General features: G+C 47.8%; 1 protein-coding gene across 1 annotated transcript in view; it reads right to left on the reverse strand.

Moving 5' to 3' along the window:
* Window positions 1-1604: 1604 nt before the first annotated feature.
* Window positions 1605-15223, reverse strand: part of LOC126235003 (uncharacterized) — a 554297-nt gene continuing 540678 nt past the window's right edge. The window contains exons 7-9 of the mRNA XM_049943740.1: window positions 11349-12133; window positions 1947-2436; window positions 1605-1862 (exon numbers count right to left, since the gene is read on the reverse strand). Coding sequence (XP_049799697.1) covers window positions 1605-1862; window positions 1947-2436; window positions 11349-12133 — 1533 coding nt within the window. The remainder of the gene's footprint in view (window positions 1863-1946; window positions 2437-11348; window positions 12134-15223) is intronic.

Here is a 15223-nt window from a genome sequence, read left to right on the forward strand (position 1 = left end):
TTGCAAAATAAACACGACTGCACTACTCTCCATTTGCATCAGTTAGGGCCAAGGTCCCACAATATTTTTTTCTGAAAGTATACCAGGAGCTTAAAAACCTAGAACAGTTTCAGAACAGGCTTGGCAAATCGATTACAAGTGAATTCAACAATTCAGAAGTGGCCATGTGAGGATGAAGAACAAGTAAAGTACAGGATGTCCCTTCACATCAACTACTAATGTCAATATTGAGCTAGTCTGTGACCTGGTTTTGAATAACCTACATGTGACTGTTGGTGAAGTGGAAAACCAACTGCACATTAGTTACAGTTCTGTACGAGACATCATTCATAACAGGGTCAACTTTCATAAAGTCTGTGCAAAATAGATCCAAAAACAAATCAATAAAGAACCCAAGTGCAGCCTTTTAAGAATGTGCCAGCAGTTACTAGACCATCATGCTAACGAAATGGAAATGCTTTTGAAATGAATCTCCACTGGCAGTAAACACTCTGAACCCGACAGCAAATGCAGGAAGATGGAATGGATCTCCAACCGAAAAGAAATTCAGGAGTAAACTTTCTGCTAGAAAAGTTATGTTCATAGTTTTTTGACACACGAATAGGTCCATTGGAACAGTACCTAGAAAAGGGATCGACAGTAAACAGTGAATGCTACAGTCACATGCTCTGCAATGAGTTGAAGCCTGCAATTTGATCCAAATGCAAAGATTTATTGTCAAATACTGTTACTGTTTTGCACGATGATGCATGTCCACATATCGCTGCTCGTACTAACTCTTCAGAGTATGCATTTTGAAGCTTGGAGCATCCTGTACGCAGGACTAATTTCGTCCTGCCCTATTTACATTTTGTGGCCAACTTAAAGATGGTTTAAGAGGCTGCAGACCCACTTCTGATGAAGAGGTAAAGGAAGCCGTCCTCAATGAAAAAAACTTCTGAAGGAGTTAGTTTGTGCAAGAGAGGACTGAGGGCAGGGTGACTACGTTGGAAAATTGTGCCATTGCTAATTTTGTAGTGTTGTTGTAATAAACTAAAAATGTTGTTGAGATAAATTTTGTTTTGATTTCTACTGCAAATGGTTGTAAAGTCTGTGACTGTAAAAACAATAGGTTTGTTTATGAAATAACTACAAGCAAACTGCAAGTAAAAAAATTCCTTTTGCAAATTCGTCCTTAACTGTATATAAATATCCATCACTAATTACAAAATAGCACGTGTTTATGTATTACAGTAACGGCAACAGAATAATGCAGCATGCCACACATCGAAAATGTTACGTATAAATGCGAAAGAATGCACTCGAAAATTAGAATCATTTGCCGAAACGCGTCTTACTAGAAATAAATAAAAGACAATCGTGGCTGGCATAAATAAACACAGATACTTTTTGACTTATCCTTATAGATTGTCCCTGCTGGCGACTATCTCGGGCACGATTTATGTGGGAAAAAGACATATTCTCCGCGGCAGGTGGAAAACAGCAACACTCTGGTAGAAAAACAAAAATCGAGATGCAGAAACAAATGATGGTGTGTTGTGTAGAAACAAATGACGCACAGGTGGTGCTGAAGTCTGTGTTTTCGTATGCTGGGGAAAGGTGCCCTAGTAGAGTCCGGAGGGCAGGTCGGTGACCTTGACGCTGACGGACACCTTGCGACCCGGCGTGGCCCCGGCGGAAGAGGCGCTCCGGGCCCTGGCACTGTGCTTGGCGATGGCTTCCCTGGAGAGCGCCTGCCGGCCCGAGTAGAGGCCCGCGTTGCCGTGTCCGCCGCGCACCAGGAAGGGCGCGTCGAAGGAGTTCTTGCGCGTGGCGGCGGGCAGGTAGACGGGAGGCTTGCTGGCGCCGTCGGGCGGGTAGCGCTTGGCGGCGGCCGGGAAGCGCGACACGGGCACGATGGCGACGGGCGGCGGGGGCGGCGACGCGGCCAGCGAGGGCGAGCCGGCGCCGGCCGCCGCCAGGTAGTTCTTGTCCCACTCGAGGCTCCACTCGTCGGTGGTGGAGCCGCGGCCGCTGCTGCGCCGGTCCTGCGCCGCGGCCGCCGCCGCAGACACGGACACGCTGGTGGCGGCGGTGGCGGCCGTCGACGCGACGACCACGTCGACGAGCGCGTGCAGGCCCTCGTCGATGCAGTCGAGGCTCTTGGAGTGGTGGCGGTTGCGCGCCAGCGTGGGCACCACGGCGGTGGACGGCGGGGAGCGCGGCCGGCTGCGCGGCGAGTCGGTGACGCAGAAGAGGCCGTCGAAGCTGCCGCAGCGGCCCTGCAGCCTTTGCCGGCGCTCGGGGTCGCCGGCCAGCACCTGGTGGAAGGACTCGCTGCGCCGCACCGGCCGGCCGCCGCCCCGCTCGCCGGCCGGCGCGCCCGCCAGCTTCAGCCTCAGCGCCGCCGTAGACTTCGCCTCCCTCACTGTCCACTTCTTTGTGCCGCAGTGGTCCCTGAAGCAGGCGCACATCTACACTAGCTGCGCTCCGTACATTTCATGCATACTATCATACACAGGCCGCCGGTGTGGCCGTGCGGTTCTAGGCGCTTCAGTTTGGAACCGCGTGACCGCAACGGTCGCAGGTTCGAATCCTGCCTCGGGCATGGATGTGTGTGATGTCCTTAGGTTAGTTAGGTTTAATTAGTTCTAAGTTCTAGGCGACTGATAACCTCAGAAGTTAAGTCGCATAGTGCTCAGAGCCATTTGAGCCATATCATACACAGGGTGGATCGCCTCAAACTTGCGGAAATAGAAAGTCCGGCTGATATGCAGTTTTCACAGAATGGATCGGTAGTCAGGGGCTCCTATTGTTAACCAATCAACAAGTTGCAATAATTTAATAAATAAATAATTATAAAAATCCGCCTCGATTGCACAAAGTACCTGGTGTTTACCTAGGTTTCAGCGTGGGTAACCACGCCTTCTTCAGAACAATTTTATAAAACAGCTTGCCTAAATGGGCGTAGTCAAAGGCTAAAATAAACACCTACAGGGACAAGACCCCATAAAAATGGAGAGTCTGTGACCATCGTACGTTGGCTGGGGTGAGGCAGCATACACAGAGATAAGTAATATTATTGACTTGGTACATATGTACCGTGTATTTGTAAAAAAAATTGTGGGGTCTTGCCCCTGTAGGTGTTTATTTTAGCTTTTGACTATGCCCATTTAGGGAAGCTGTTTTATAAAATTGTTCTGAAGAAGGCGTGGTTACCCACGCTGAAACCTAGGTAAACACCAGGTACTTTGTGCAATCGAGGCGGATTTTTATAATTATTTCCTTACTTACGATTGCTAATGCGCTGCAATGCTGAAAGTTTTTAAGTTGCAATAATACTTAGAATGTGTACTTTTTGTGCAGACATACTCTTTTTTAAATACACTGAGGCGCCACAGAAACTGGTATAGGCATGCACACTCAAAATTCAGAGATATGTAAACAGGCAGAATACGGCGCCGTGGTCGGCAGTGCCTATATAGGACAACAAGTGTCCGGTGCAGTTGTTATATCAGTTACTGTTGCTACACTTGCAGGTTATCAAGATTTACGTGAGTTTGAACCTGGTGTTATAGTCGGTGCACGAGCGATGGGACACAGCATCTACGAGGAAGAGACTAAATGAGGAACTTCCCGTGCAACAATATCACGACTGTACCGTTAATGTCCGCTGCTCGTGGTCTCGCTGTAGCGTTGTCGCTTCCCGAGCACTGAGTCCCGGGTTCGATTCCCGGCGGGGTCAGGGATTTCCCATGCCTCGTCATGACTGGCTGTTGTTGTGTCGTCTTCATCATCATCATTCATCTCCATTACGGTCGGAGGAAGGCAATGGCAAACCACCTCCACTAGGACCTTGCCTACTGCGGCGGTGCGGGTCTCCCGCATCGTTCCCCTACGCTCTGTCACGGAGTACGGGTCATCATCATCATCATCATCATCACCGTTAATTTCAGGAATCCGGTAAGACATCAAATCTCCGACATTGCTGCGGCCGGAAAAATATCCTGCAGGAACGGGACCAGCGATGAGTGAAGAGAATCGTTCAACGTGACAGAAGTGCAACCCTACTGCAGTAGCAATGCTGGGCAATCAACATGTGTCAGCGTGCGAACCATTCAACAAAACATCATTTACATGGTCTTTAGGAGCGGACGGCCCACTCGTGTACCGTTGATGACTGCATTACACAAAGCTTTATGCCTCGCCTGGGCCCTGCAACACCGACATTGGACTGTTGACGACTGGAAACATGTTGCCTGGTCGGACTAGTCTCGTTTCAAATTGTATCGCGTGGATGGACGTGAACCGGTATGGAGACGACCTCATGAATCCATCGACCCTGCATGTCAGCAGGTGACTGTTCAAGATGGTGGAGGCTCTGTAATGGTGTGCGGCGTGTGCAGTTGGAGTGATATGGGACTCCTGATAGGCCTAGATACGACTCTGACAGGTGACATGTACGTAACCATCGTGTCTGTTCACCTGCATCCATTCATGTACATTGTGCATTCCGACGAACTTGGACAATTAAACCAAGACAATGCGACGCCCCACACGTCCAGAATTGCTACAGAGTAGCTCCAGGAACACACTTCTAAATTTAAACACTTCCCCTGGCCATCGAACTCCCCAGACATGAACATTATTGAGAATATCTAGGATGCATTGCAAAGTGCTGTTCAGAAGAGATCTCCAACTCCTCGGACCCTTAAGGATTTATGGACAGCCCTGCAGGATTCGTGTTGTCAGTTCCCTCCAGCACTACTTCATACATTAGTCGAGTCCATGCCACATCATGTTGCGGCACTTCTGCGTGCTCGCGGGGGCCCTACTCGATATTAGGCAGGTGTATGAGTTTCATTGGCTCTTCAATGTAGAACAATGCCTGTTTATATTAACTAACTGAAAGTAGAGTAAATTTGAATGTCAGTGGTGTCTGTTGCAGCATTACAGTGCGAATCGTTTAAGAGATATCGCATTTTAAAAAGTTTGCAAACTGACAGTTGTTTGTGCCATTCAACCGGCGCAGTTGCTACGTACTGCGTTGTTATGTTCGCTTACCGTGTGCTTGTGCGTTTCTTGAGTGCACTGCAAGTGTGACAGTCCAAGCAGTAGGTCTTGAGTGGACGATGGGATTTACCAATGCACAAAAAGCCGAGATCGTCATGATGTACGGAAAGTGAAGAAAGAATGCAGTTCGTTCTTGTGTGGTGTATGCGGCAAGATATCCCAATAGATGTCAGCCATCTCGGGAATTATTTATCATCCTCTTAAACCAGTTCATAAATTTGGTGTTTACTACCTAGACAACGCAACAGAAGGAAACAAGTGACGACAAAAGAGGAGGAAATAATGTTCTTGCTAATGTTGCAGTTGATCCGCTCGTTAGCTCCCGCGCAATTCCACGAGGAAATGGCGCGAGTGAGGCAAGTGCACTGTGCATCCTCCATCGACATAGGCTCCATCTCTGTCACATCTCTCTATACCAAGAGCGGCGTGAAAATGATTATGAGAATCGTGTTAACTTATGTAGATGAGCATCGAAACAGAATACTCCAGATGTATTGTGTATCTTGTTTAGTGATAAAGCCACATTTATTAATCATAGTCAGGTAACAGGTCGAACATGCACTATTGGTCTGTTGACAATCCACGTTGCCTTCGCCAGGTGAAACGTCTGTGACCGTGGAGTGTAAATGTGTGGTGTGGGATAGTGATCATCAGTTGACAGCCTCGCTTTTCATCCACAGAATAATGAAAGCACACAAGTATCACAACCTCCTAACAGACCACCTTCCATGGATGCTGGAAGACGTTCCTCAGCAGACTGGGTGGAGGAATCTGTGGTACAAGCATGATGGCTGCCCAGCCTATAGTGCACGAACTTCTACAGCATGTCCTCACGAATTATTTCCAAATTATTGGATTGGACGCAGAGAACCTGTGCCTTGGTCGGCCCATTCCCCGGATTTGGCACCTATAGACTTTTTTCTGTAGGGAAAGCTGAAAGACGCTTTCTACAAGGCCATATCAACTACACCTGATGATATACAATGATGTATTACTGCAGCCTGCCTGGACACCTTTACTGAAACGCTAGCACGTGTGCAGCAATCGGTCCATACCAGACTGGAAGCGTGTGTTGCCGCTGCCGGTGCTTATTTTGAATCAATCTGTGATGGCCAATTGTCTCGTTACGCTGTAGAAACTCTCTCCGTTTGTGGTCGGACATAACCTTGCTGAAGTGTAAGCCCAGGATGGTTTGCCATTAAGAGCAACAAACTGGGCCATAGAATATCATTGTCGTGCTGCTATGCTGTAAGGGTGCTGCGGATGACAACCAAAGACGTCCTGTTACGTAATGACATGGCACTGTGGACTATCACTCATGGTTGGTGGGCCATATAGTGTGTGCCAGTCAAGTTAGTATCCCATCTCCGCCCTGGGGTCTCCAGACACGTCTTCAGCCAGGAATCTCATTGACTAGTGTAGAACTGTTTTCAGTGGTACTGTAAGTCCCGCTTCGAACTGAACCTCGGTGACCCGTGAAGACGTGTTTGGAGACGCCCCGGACAGCGGTGGGATACCAGCCTTACTAGACTGATGGTCTGGGGTGCCATTTCTTTTCATAGCAGACACCTTCGGTTTTCATCTGCGGCACCATTGTATGTTAACCGGGGACCTAGAAACGATGGAGAGGCTCTGTCCCCGACGCAGCCGCAGTGGTCCACAACCCTACAACGACTACCGCAGTCCACTTCACCCCTCCACTGCCCCACACTGAACCCAGGGTTATTGTGTGGTTTGGCCCCCGGTGGACCTCCCCCCCTCCCCCCCCCCCCCTCCCGGGAACGTTTCACACCAGACGAGTGTAAGCCCTATGTTTGCATCGTAGAGTAATGGTGGTGTACGCGTACGTGGAGAACTTGTTTGCGCAGCAAATGCTGATATAGTGTAGTTGAGGCGGAATAAGGGTAACCAGCCCGCATTTGCCGAGGCAGATGGAAAATCTCCTAAAAACCATCCACAGACGGGCTGGCTCACCGGACCTCGACACAAGTTCACTGGGCGAATTTGTGCTAGGGACCAAGTGCTCCTTCCCACTCCAGAAAGCTGTGCGTTGGACCGCTCGGCTAACCGGGTGGGCTGTGGCACCATCACGCCACAGCAATACATCAATGATATTCTATGGCCCGTTTAGTGGCCCTTCACGGCATGCCATCCTGGGCTTACGTTACAGCAAGATAATGGTCAACTGCACATGGCGAGAGTTCTTACTGCTTGTGTTCGTGCTTACGAAACCCTACCTTGGCCAGTCTCTCCCATGCTTTCCACAAAGGCTCAGCTTGATTTAAGTTTGGGGAATGGACAAGCCAGTCCATTCAACGAATGTCCTCTCATTCCAAGAGCTCGTCTGCCTGCGCAATTAGACGCGGTCGCGCATTACCATGTATAAAAATGAAGCCAGGGCCGAGTGTACCTCTGAAAAGAGGCACATGGGGAAGGAGAACAGTTGCACAATAACGCTGACTGTGAGTGTACCGTGTTCAATGATCTGGAGGTCAGTTCAACGTAATGGCTTCCCACACCATGACACGTGGGCCATCAAAACGATCATTTTCGACAATACCGGACGTACCCTCACATGGCAAGAGGTGGGAACTCGTAATACACTCAGGAACAATGCGAAACATGATCGTTTTGGTGGCCCAGGTGTTGCGGTGTAGCGACGCATAATATTGCATTAGTGTACTCACTTCCGAATCTTTGAACATGGTGCGCTCACCGGGTCATGTTATGGTGACTCTGGACTCCTTCCCAATGTGCCTCCTTTCATTTTTATGGACGACATTGCTCGACTGCATCGAACAGCACAGGTGGAGGAACTCTTGGAAGGAGACGATATACGGCGAATATATTGGCCTTCCTGTTCCTCCCATCCAGCTTGCGTGGGATACGTTGGGGAGACCTAGTGCAGCTCGTCCACATGCAAAATGGCCCAAATGGCTCTGAGCACTATGGGACTTAACATCTGAGGTCATCAGTCCCCTAGAACTTAGAACTACGTAAACCTAACTAACCTAAGGACATCACACACATCCATGCCCGAGGCAGAATTCGAACCTGTGACCGTAGCGGTCGCGCGGTTCCAGACTGAAGCGCCTAGAACCGCTCGGCCACATCGACCGGCCGTCCACATGCACCAAGAAACGTCAAGCAGTTGTCAGCCGCGCTAGTGGAGGAATGAAACGCCCTATGAATCTCGGTGACTTCATTGAAATTATTATCTTTGATTGAAAGTGTCGTTTCCGTTCGTTTCATTGCGCATTTCTATGTACCTTCTGTACTGTACTGCAAAGTTATTTCTGTTTATGGTCCAAAGTGTCATCGAACATTGTTAGTTGGCAGCAGCACAACTTGAGAAAGTTACTTTCATCCTTCAGTTTTGAACAGCATTGTAGACTGTCACAAGAAATAACGAATTTTTTGGAGAACCGTTGAGGAAAAGAGTGTATTTGAAGTCTATGTCCCGAGGAGAAAAGAGACGTTGACAGGGTGTGTATTAAGACATTAGGGAATAACTTCCAAGGATGTAGAGGGAGCCGTAGAGGACAAAAAGTGTAAGGAAAGACAGAGGTTGGAATGTATACGTAAAATAATTCAGGATGGACAGGGTTTGCTCTACTCTGAATAGGGGAGACTGACAATGGAGGCGAAATACTGGTGTGCCTCATTAAATACGAAGGTCACTCCAAAAGAAATGCATCTTTTATCCTACATGTTTGAAGGTTTTACAGTGTGTAGATACATTCTTTAGGAACAATATTTTCATTTCTCCACATAATTTCCATCCCTCTCAACTGACTTACGCCACCTTGGAACCAGCGCCTGTATACCTGCACGGCAAAATTCTGGTGCAACCTGTTTGGCAGCGTGCACAAGGGAGTCATCATCTTCAAACCTTGTTCGACGAAGAGAGTCTTGCAGTTTCCCAAAGAGATCATAGTCACATGGAGCCAGGTCAGAACTGTAAGGCGGATGTTTCAGTGTTGTCCATCCGAGTTTTGTGATCGCTTCCATGGTTTTTTGACTGACATGTGGCCGTGCATTGTCGTGCAACAGCAAAACATGCTGCTTTTGCCGATGTGATCGAACACGACTCAGTCGAGCTTGATGTTTCTTCAGTGTCGTCACATATGCATCAGAATTTATGGTGAAAAATGATGGAGCCATGTTTCATCACCTGTCACAATTCTTCCAAGAAATTCATCTCCACCATTTTCGTACTGTTCCAAAAGTTCGCTGCATACCGTTTTTATTGTTTCTTTGTGAGCCACTGTCGGCATCCTGGGAACCCACCTGGCACAAACCTTTTTTAACGCCAACACTTTCAGTATTTTGCAAACACTTCCTTCCCCTATCCCAACGTAGCGTGAGAATTCGTTCACTGTGATGCTTCTGTCAGCAGTCACCAATACGTTAAGTCTCTGCACATTGTCTGGAGTGTGTACAGTACGAGGCCTGCCGCTGCGAGGACAATCCTCAATATTGCCGTGCCCGCTTTCATCACGTAACCTGCTTGCCCACCGACTAACTGTACTGCGATCGACAGCAGCATCTCCATACACCTTTTTCAACCTCTTGTGGATGTTTCCCGCTGTCTCGTTTTCACAGCACACTAATTCTATGACAGCACGTTGATTCTGACGAACGTCGAGTGTAGCAGCCACCTTGAAGACATGATGCGATGGCACCACTCATGGGAACAGGTTGAACTAAGTTTTAAAACAAGCAAGAAGGATGTATCTAAACACTGTAAAACTTTCACACATGCAGAATGAAAACTGTATTTTTACAAAAATAGTGTGCATTTCTTTTGGAGTGATCCTCGTACTTCTGCGAAATGGATTCGCATTTTGACTTCAGCTGTTTGTGACACATGACAATTTGTGCCAGACCTGGAATCGGCCCTGTATTTCCCGCTTATCGCGAGCGGTCGCACTAACCACTGCGGCTGTCTGAGTGCGCCTCAAGGATCGACGCAAACTTCCATGTGTCACGGAGTCAACAATCATTAACAATAAAACCTTGAAGCATTTTGCAGCACTGCCCGTGACGCCATAGAATTCCAATCCTTTTAAATAAATTAAAATTCTATGGTGTCACGGGCAGTGCTGCAAAATGGTTCAAGTCATGCCTCGCTAACAGGGAACAAAGGGTGTCAGTGCAAGGGACTAGTGAATTAAGTCATCAGTCATCATCAGAATGGGAAGAAATTACATGTGGAGTCCCACAAGGATCCATCTTAGGGCCATTGCTTTTTCTTGTGTACATTAATGATCTCTCATCTTTTACACTGCGAGAAGCAGAATTCGTTTTGTTTGCAGATGACACAAGTATTGCAATAAATAGTATGTCGAGTGTAGTTCTAGAAAGATCTGCTAATGATATTTTCATGGATATTAATAAATGGTTTAAAGCCAACTCACTGACATTAAACTTCGAAAATACCCACTATATGCAATTCAGATCCTGTTGAGATTTCCACCCAGCATATGCATAAAGTATGAAGCAGAGCAGATAGAAGAGGTTGACAGTCTTAAATTCCTGGGATAACAACTTGATAATAAATTCAGTTGGGAGGAGCACACCACAGAACTGCAGAAACGCCTTAACAAATCTGTATTTGCAATTCGAGTGTTAGCTGACATAGGCGACATGAAAATGAAAAAGCTTGCATACTTTGCCTACTTTCATTCCATAATGTCATATGGTATAATATTTTGGGGTAACTCTTCAAGTCAAACAAAAGTTTTCAGAGTCCAAAAGCGTATAATACGCATTATTTGTGGAGTAAAATCACGGACGTCCTGTAGAAACCACTTCAAAGAACTGGGTATACTAACAAATGCGTCTCAGTATATTTACTCCTTAATGAAATTTGCCCTAAATAATATATCTCTTTTTTCCAACAAACAGCTCAGTTCATACATACAATACCAGGAACAAAAGTGATCTGCACAAGGACTTTAAAGCACTTACTTTAGTTCAAAAAGGGGTCCACGACTCAAGAACACTCATCTTCAATAGTTTGCCAGCGAACATAAAAAATTTAGTTACAAATAAAGATAAGTTTAAAAGGAGCCTGAATGACTTACTAGTGGCCGACTCCTTCTACTCCATTGACGAATTTTTTAGTAGAAACAAATGATGTATATATTCATACTATTAGTATTGTTACTTCAGCTTTAAAAAAAAATTGACATGTTCCACATCCACGAGGATCTCCTCAGCACGGATCTATGGAACTAAAAACTAATCTAATCTGTGCTATGGCTTCAGAAGTGCTGACGGCGGGGTCTCACCTGGCGGCGCTGCTGAGCAGGGAGTCGGAGTCCTCCTCCTCGCTGGAGTGCACGGGCGACTCCTCGTCGTCGTCCTCGTCGTCGAAGAAGAAGGAGGCGCTCTTGGCGGCACTGGAGGAGACGTAGTGCGCGTGCGCTCGCGGCGCCAGCTGCACCAGGCTGCGGGCGCGGCGCGGCGGCTGCGGCAGCAGTCTGGCCGGCACGATCTCCGCCTCGCGCTCCAGCGCCTGGATGCGCACCGTGAAGCCGACGGCGGGCGGCCTCTCCTCCGCGATCACCAGCGGCTCCTCCTTGCGCTTGCCCGCCTTCGCTACGGCCGCCGCCTCGGCCGCGTACGCCTCCGTCTCCGCGTCGTTGATGATGTTGCGCAGCTCCTCGATCACCTCGTCGATGGTCGTCTCTTCGTCCTCGTCGGCCGCGGCTCCGCCTCCGACTACGCCGCCGCCGCCAGCGCCGCCACCGACGACGCAGCCCTCGGCTTCGCCGGGCTCGGGGCCGTCGTCGACGCTGGTCTCCTGCATGAGGATGGTGTCGTTGTGCACGTGGAAGAGCTCGTACACCATGGGCTCGCGCTCCTCCAGCGAGTGCTCCTGGTCGGAGGAGCTGATGCCCTCGTCCTCGGCGGGAGTCGACCCGCCGCCCCCCGCGTCCGTCTGTTTCTGCTGCTGGCGCTGCTGTTGGTGTTGTTGTTGCTGCTGTCTCTTAACTGTCGCCTCCAGTTCCGAACAGCGGTCTTTCAGGCACCTCTCCAGTGACACGAGCACGCCTTTCTCCTCTTGCAGAATCTGTAAAACATAAGGAAAGTAAATAGTTTCCGTTTGGTAAAAAGCTTCGGCTTTCATCTGCATCTATATTTATACTCCGCAAGCCACCCAACGGTGTGTGGTGGAGGGCATCTCACGTGCCACTTTCATTACCTCCCTTTCCTGTTCCTGTCGCGTATGGTTCGCGGGAAGAACGACTGCCGGAAAGCCTCCGTGCGCGCTCGAATCTCTCTAATTTTACATTCGTGATCTCCTCGGGAGGTATAATTAGGGGGAAGCAATATATTCGATACCTCATCCAGAAACGCACCTCTCGAAACCTGGACAGCAAGCTACACCGCGATGCAAAGCGCCTGTCTTGCAGAGTCTGCCACTTGAGTTTGCTAAACATCTCCGTAACGCTATCACGGTTACCAAATAACCCTGTGACGAAACGCGTCGCTCTTCTTTGGATCTTCTCTATCTCCTCCGTCAACCCGATCTTGTACGGGTCCCACACTGATGAGCAATACTCAAGTATAGGTCCAACGAGTGTTTTGTAAGCCACCTCCTTTGTTGATGGACTACATTTTCTAAGGACTCTCCCAATGAATCTCAACCTGGTACCCACCTTACCAACAATTAATTTTATATGATCATTCCACTTCAAATCGTTCCGCACGCATACTCCCAGATATTTTACAGAAGTAACTGCTACCAGTGTTTGTTTCGCTATCATATAATCATACAGTAAAGGGTCCTTCTTTCCATGTATTCGCAATACATTACATTTATCTATGTTAAGGGTCAGTTGCCACTCCCTGCACCAAGTGCTTATCCGCTGCAGATCTTCCTGAATTTCGCTGCAATTTTCTAAAGCTGCAACTTCTCTGTATACTACAGCATCATCCGCGAAAAGCCGCATGGAACTTCCGACACTATCTACTAGGTCATTTATATATATATTGTGAAAAGCAATGGTCCCATAACACTCCCCTGTGGCACGCCAGAGGTTACTTTAACGTCTGTAGACGTCTCTCCATTGAAAACAACATGCTGTGTTCTGTTTGCTAAAAACTCTTCAATCCAGCCACACAGCTGGTCTGATATTCCGTAGGTTCTTACTTTGTTTATCAGGCGACAGTGCGGAACTGCATCGAACGCCTTCCGGAAGTCAAGGAAAATGGCATCTACCTGGGAGCCTGTATCTAATATTTTCTGGGTCTCATGAACAAATAAAGCGAGTTGATTCTCACACGATCGCTGTTTCCGGAATCCATGATGATTCCTACAGAGCAGATTCTGGGTTTCCAGAAATGACATGATACGCGAGCAACTTATGGGGAATAAAAGCGTCTTGGTTTCGAGTACGGCAAAGACAATGGGTTTCGAGTACGGCAAAGCTGATGGGAATCCAATAAATGTGAATTTCCTTCGCCTTGCAAGGTCTCAGCAGAACAACAACAACAACTCAGCTCAAACGAGTATGCTAGCAATGGTAACATTCACCCTGTGCAATTCAATAAATACTTAGGGACTGCAACTGCTAGTAACAGAAACTGGATTGATGAGCTAGGTAATGTGGGCAAAGCAAACCAAACACTGCGGTCTATTGGCAGAACACTAAAAAATGTTCTTCTGTAGTACTCCTGTGCTGTTTGGAATCCTCATCAAGTAGGATTGACGGGGGACTGGAAAAAGTTCGAAGGAGGATAGCTCGTTTTGTACTATCGCGAAATAGAGGAGAGAGTGCAATGGATATGATACACCAATTGGGGTGGCAATCAGCAAAACAAAGGAGTTTTCCGCTGCAGCAGGACCTTCTCATGAAATTTCGGTCACCACCTTTCTCCTGGCCGTGCGGTTAAAGGCGCTGCAGTCTGGAACCGCAAGACCGCTACGGTCGCAGGTTCGAATCCTGCCTCGGGCATGGATGTTTGTGATGTCCTTAGGTTAGTTAGGTTTAACTAGTTCTAAGTTCTAGGGGACTAATGACCTCAGCAGTTGAGTCCCATAGTGCTCAGAGCCATTTTGAACCACCTTTCTCCGCAGAGTGCGAAAATATTTTGTTGGGGCCCACCTACCAGAGAGAGAAATGATCATCATAATAAAGTAAGAGTAATCGGAGCTTGCACGGAAACATTCGAGTGTTCCTTCTTCTCGCATGCAGTGCGAGAGTGGTCCAGCAGAGAAATAACTTGAAGGGAGTTCAATGATACCTCTGCCAGGCACTTAATTGTGACCTGCAGAGTAGTCTTAGATGTAGATGCATAGTCACAGCAGTATTAGTTGAAGCAATCGTTTGTTACAAATATACACATCAACAAAAATTGGCTCTCAGCCGTGCGTATATATTCATTAGCAATGCGCCCAGATTACCAAATAAAAAGTCATTTGTGAAACGAAAAGGTCATCTATTTGCCACGTGTTTTTTCGGCAATCTTGAGCAACATCATTACGTGGTGGACCGTCGTCTGGATTGGAGAGCAGTCTTGAATCCGTCGTAGCTAACCATCCCTGAGATCATCAAGCTAGCCCTGGTTCTAATTACCCACTCTTCAATTGCGATTCTGCGTAACTCGCGCACACTATGTGGTCGTAATCGACGTCCAAAACTAGCACATTTCAATAGAGAACAGCGCGATGAGGATGCTAATTATCATAAATCAAGATGAAATTTTCACCAAAATGTTGGCGATACGGTCCCACTATTAGTTGCATAGCCATGTTCGTGTAACATAGACAGTGATATTGCTCTGAACAACGACGACAGGTGTACGGTGGCCTCACGTAATGGCATGCCAGAACACGACTCCACCACAACACTGTTTCACACCTGTGACAGAGTGTTGAAGGCGTTCGATATTACCGGGCTCTCTCCAAATACGTTGTCTGCGATTACAAACAGATCCATGTTTCGTACGTAAATAACGGCCGACGCCGGTTCTGCACGTCCATTCTGCATGATTTCTTGCCCATCTGTAACGGAGTCCACGATGCAGTGATGTATGGAGGTTCGCATCATGCAATCGTTTTCTAACACTTTGATGCGATACATAACGTCCTGTAACCCCTTACAACACCCCATTCGTTTCTGGAGCACTCAGACCACAGTTCCTTTGACTTCAAAGT

This window comes from Schistocerca nitens, chromosome 2, assembly GCF_023898315.1.
Source record: "Schistocerca nitens isolate TAMUIC-IGC-003100 chromosome 2, iqSchNite1.1, whole genome shotgun sequence".
Classification (NCBI taxonomy): domain Eukaryota; kingdom Metazoa; phylum Arthropoda; class Insecta; order Orthoptera; family Acrididae; genus Schistocerca; species Schistocerca nitens.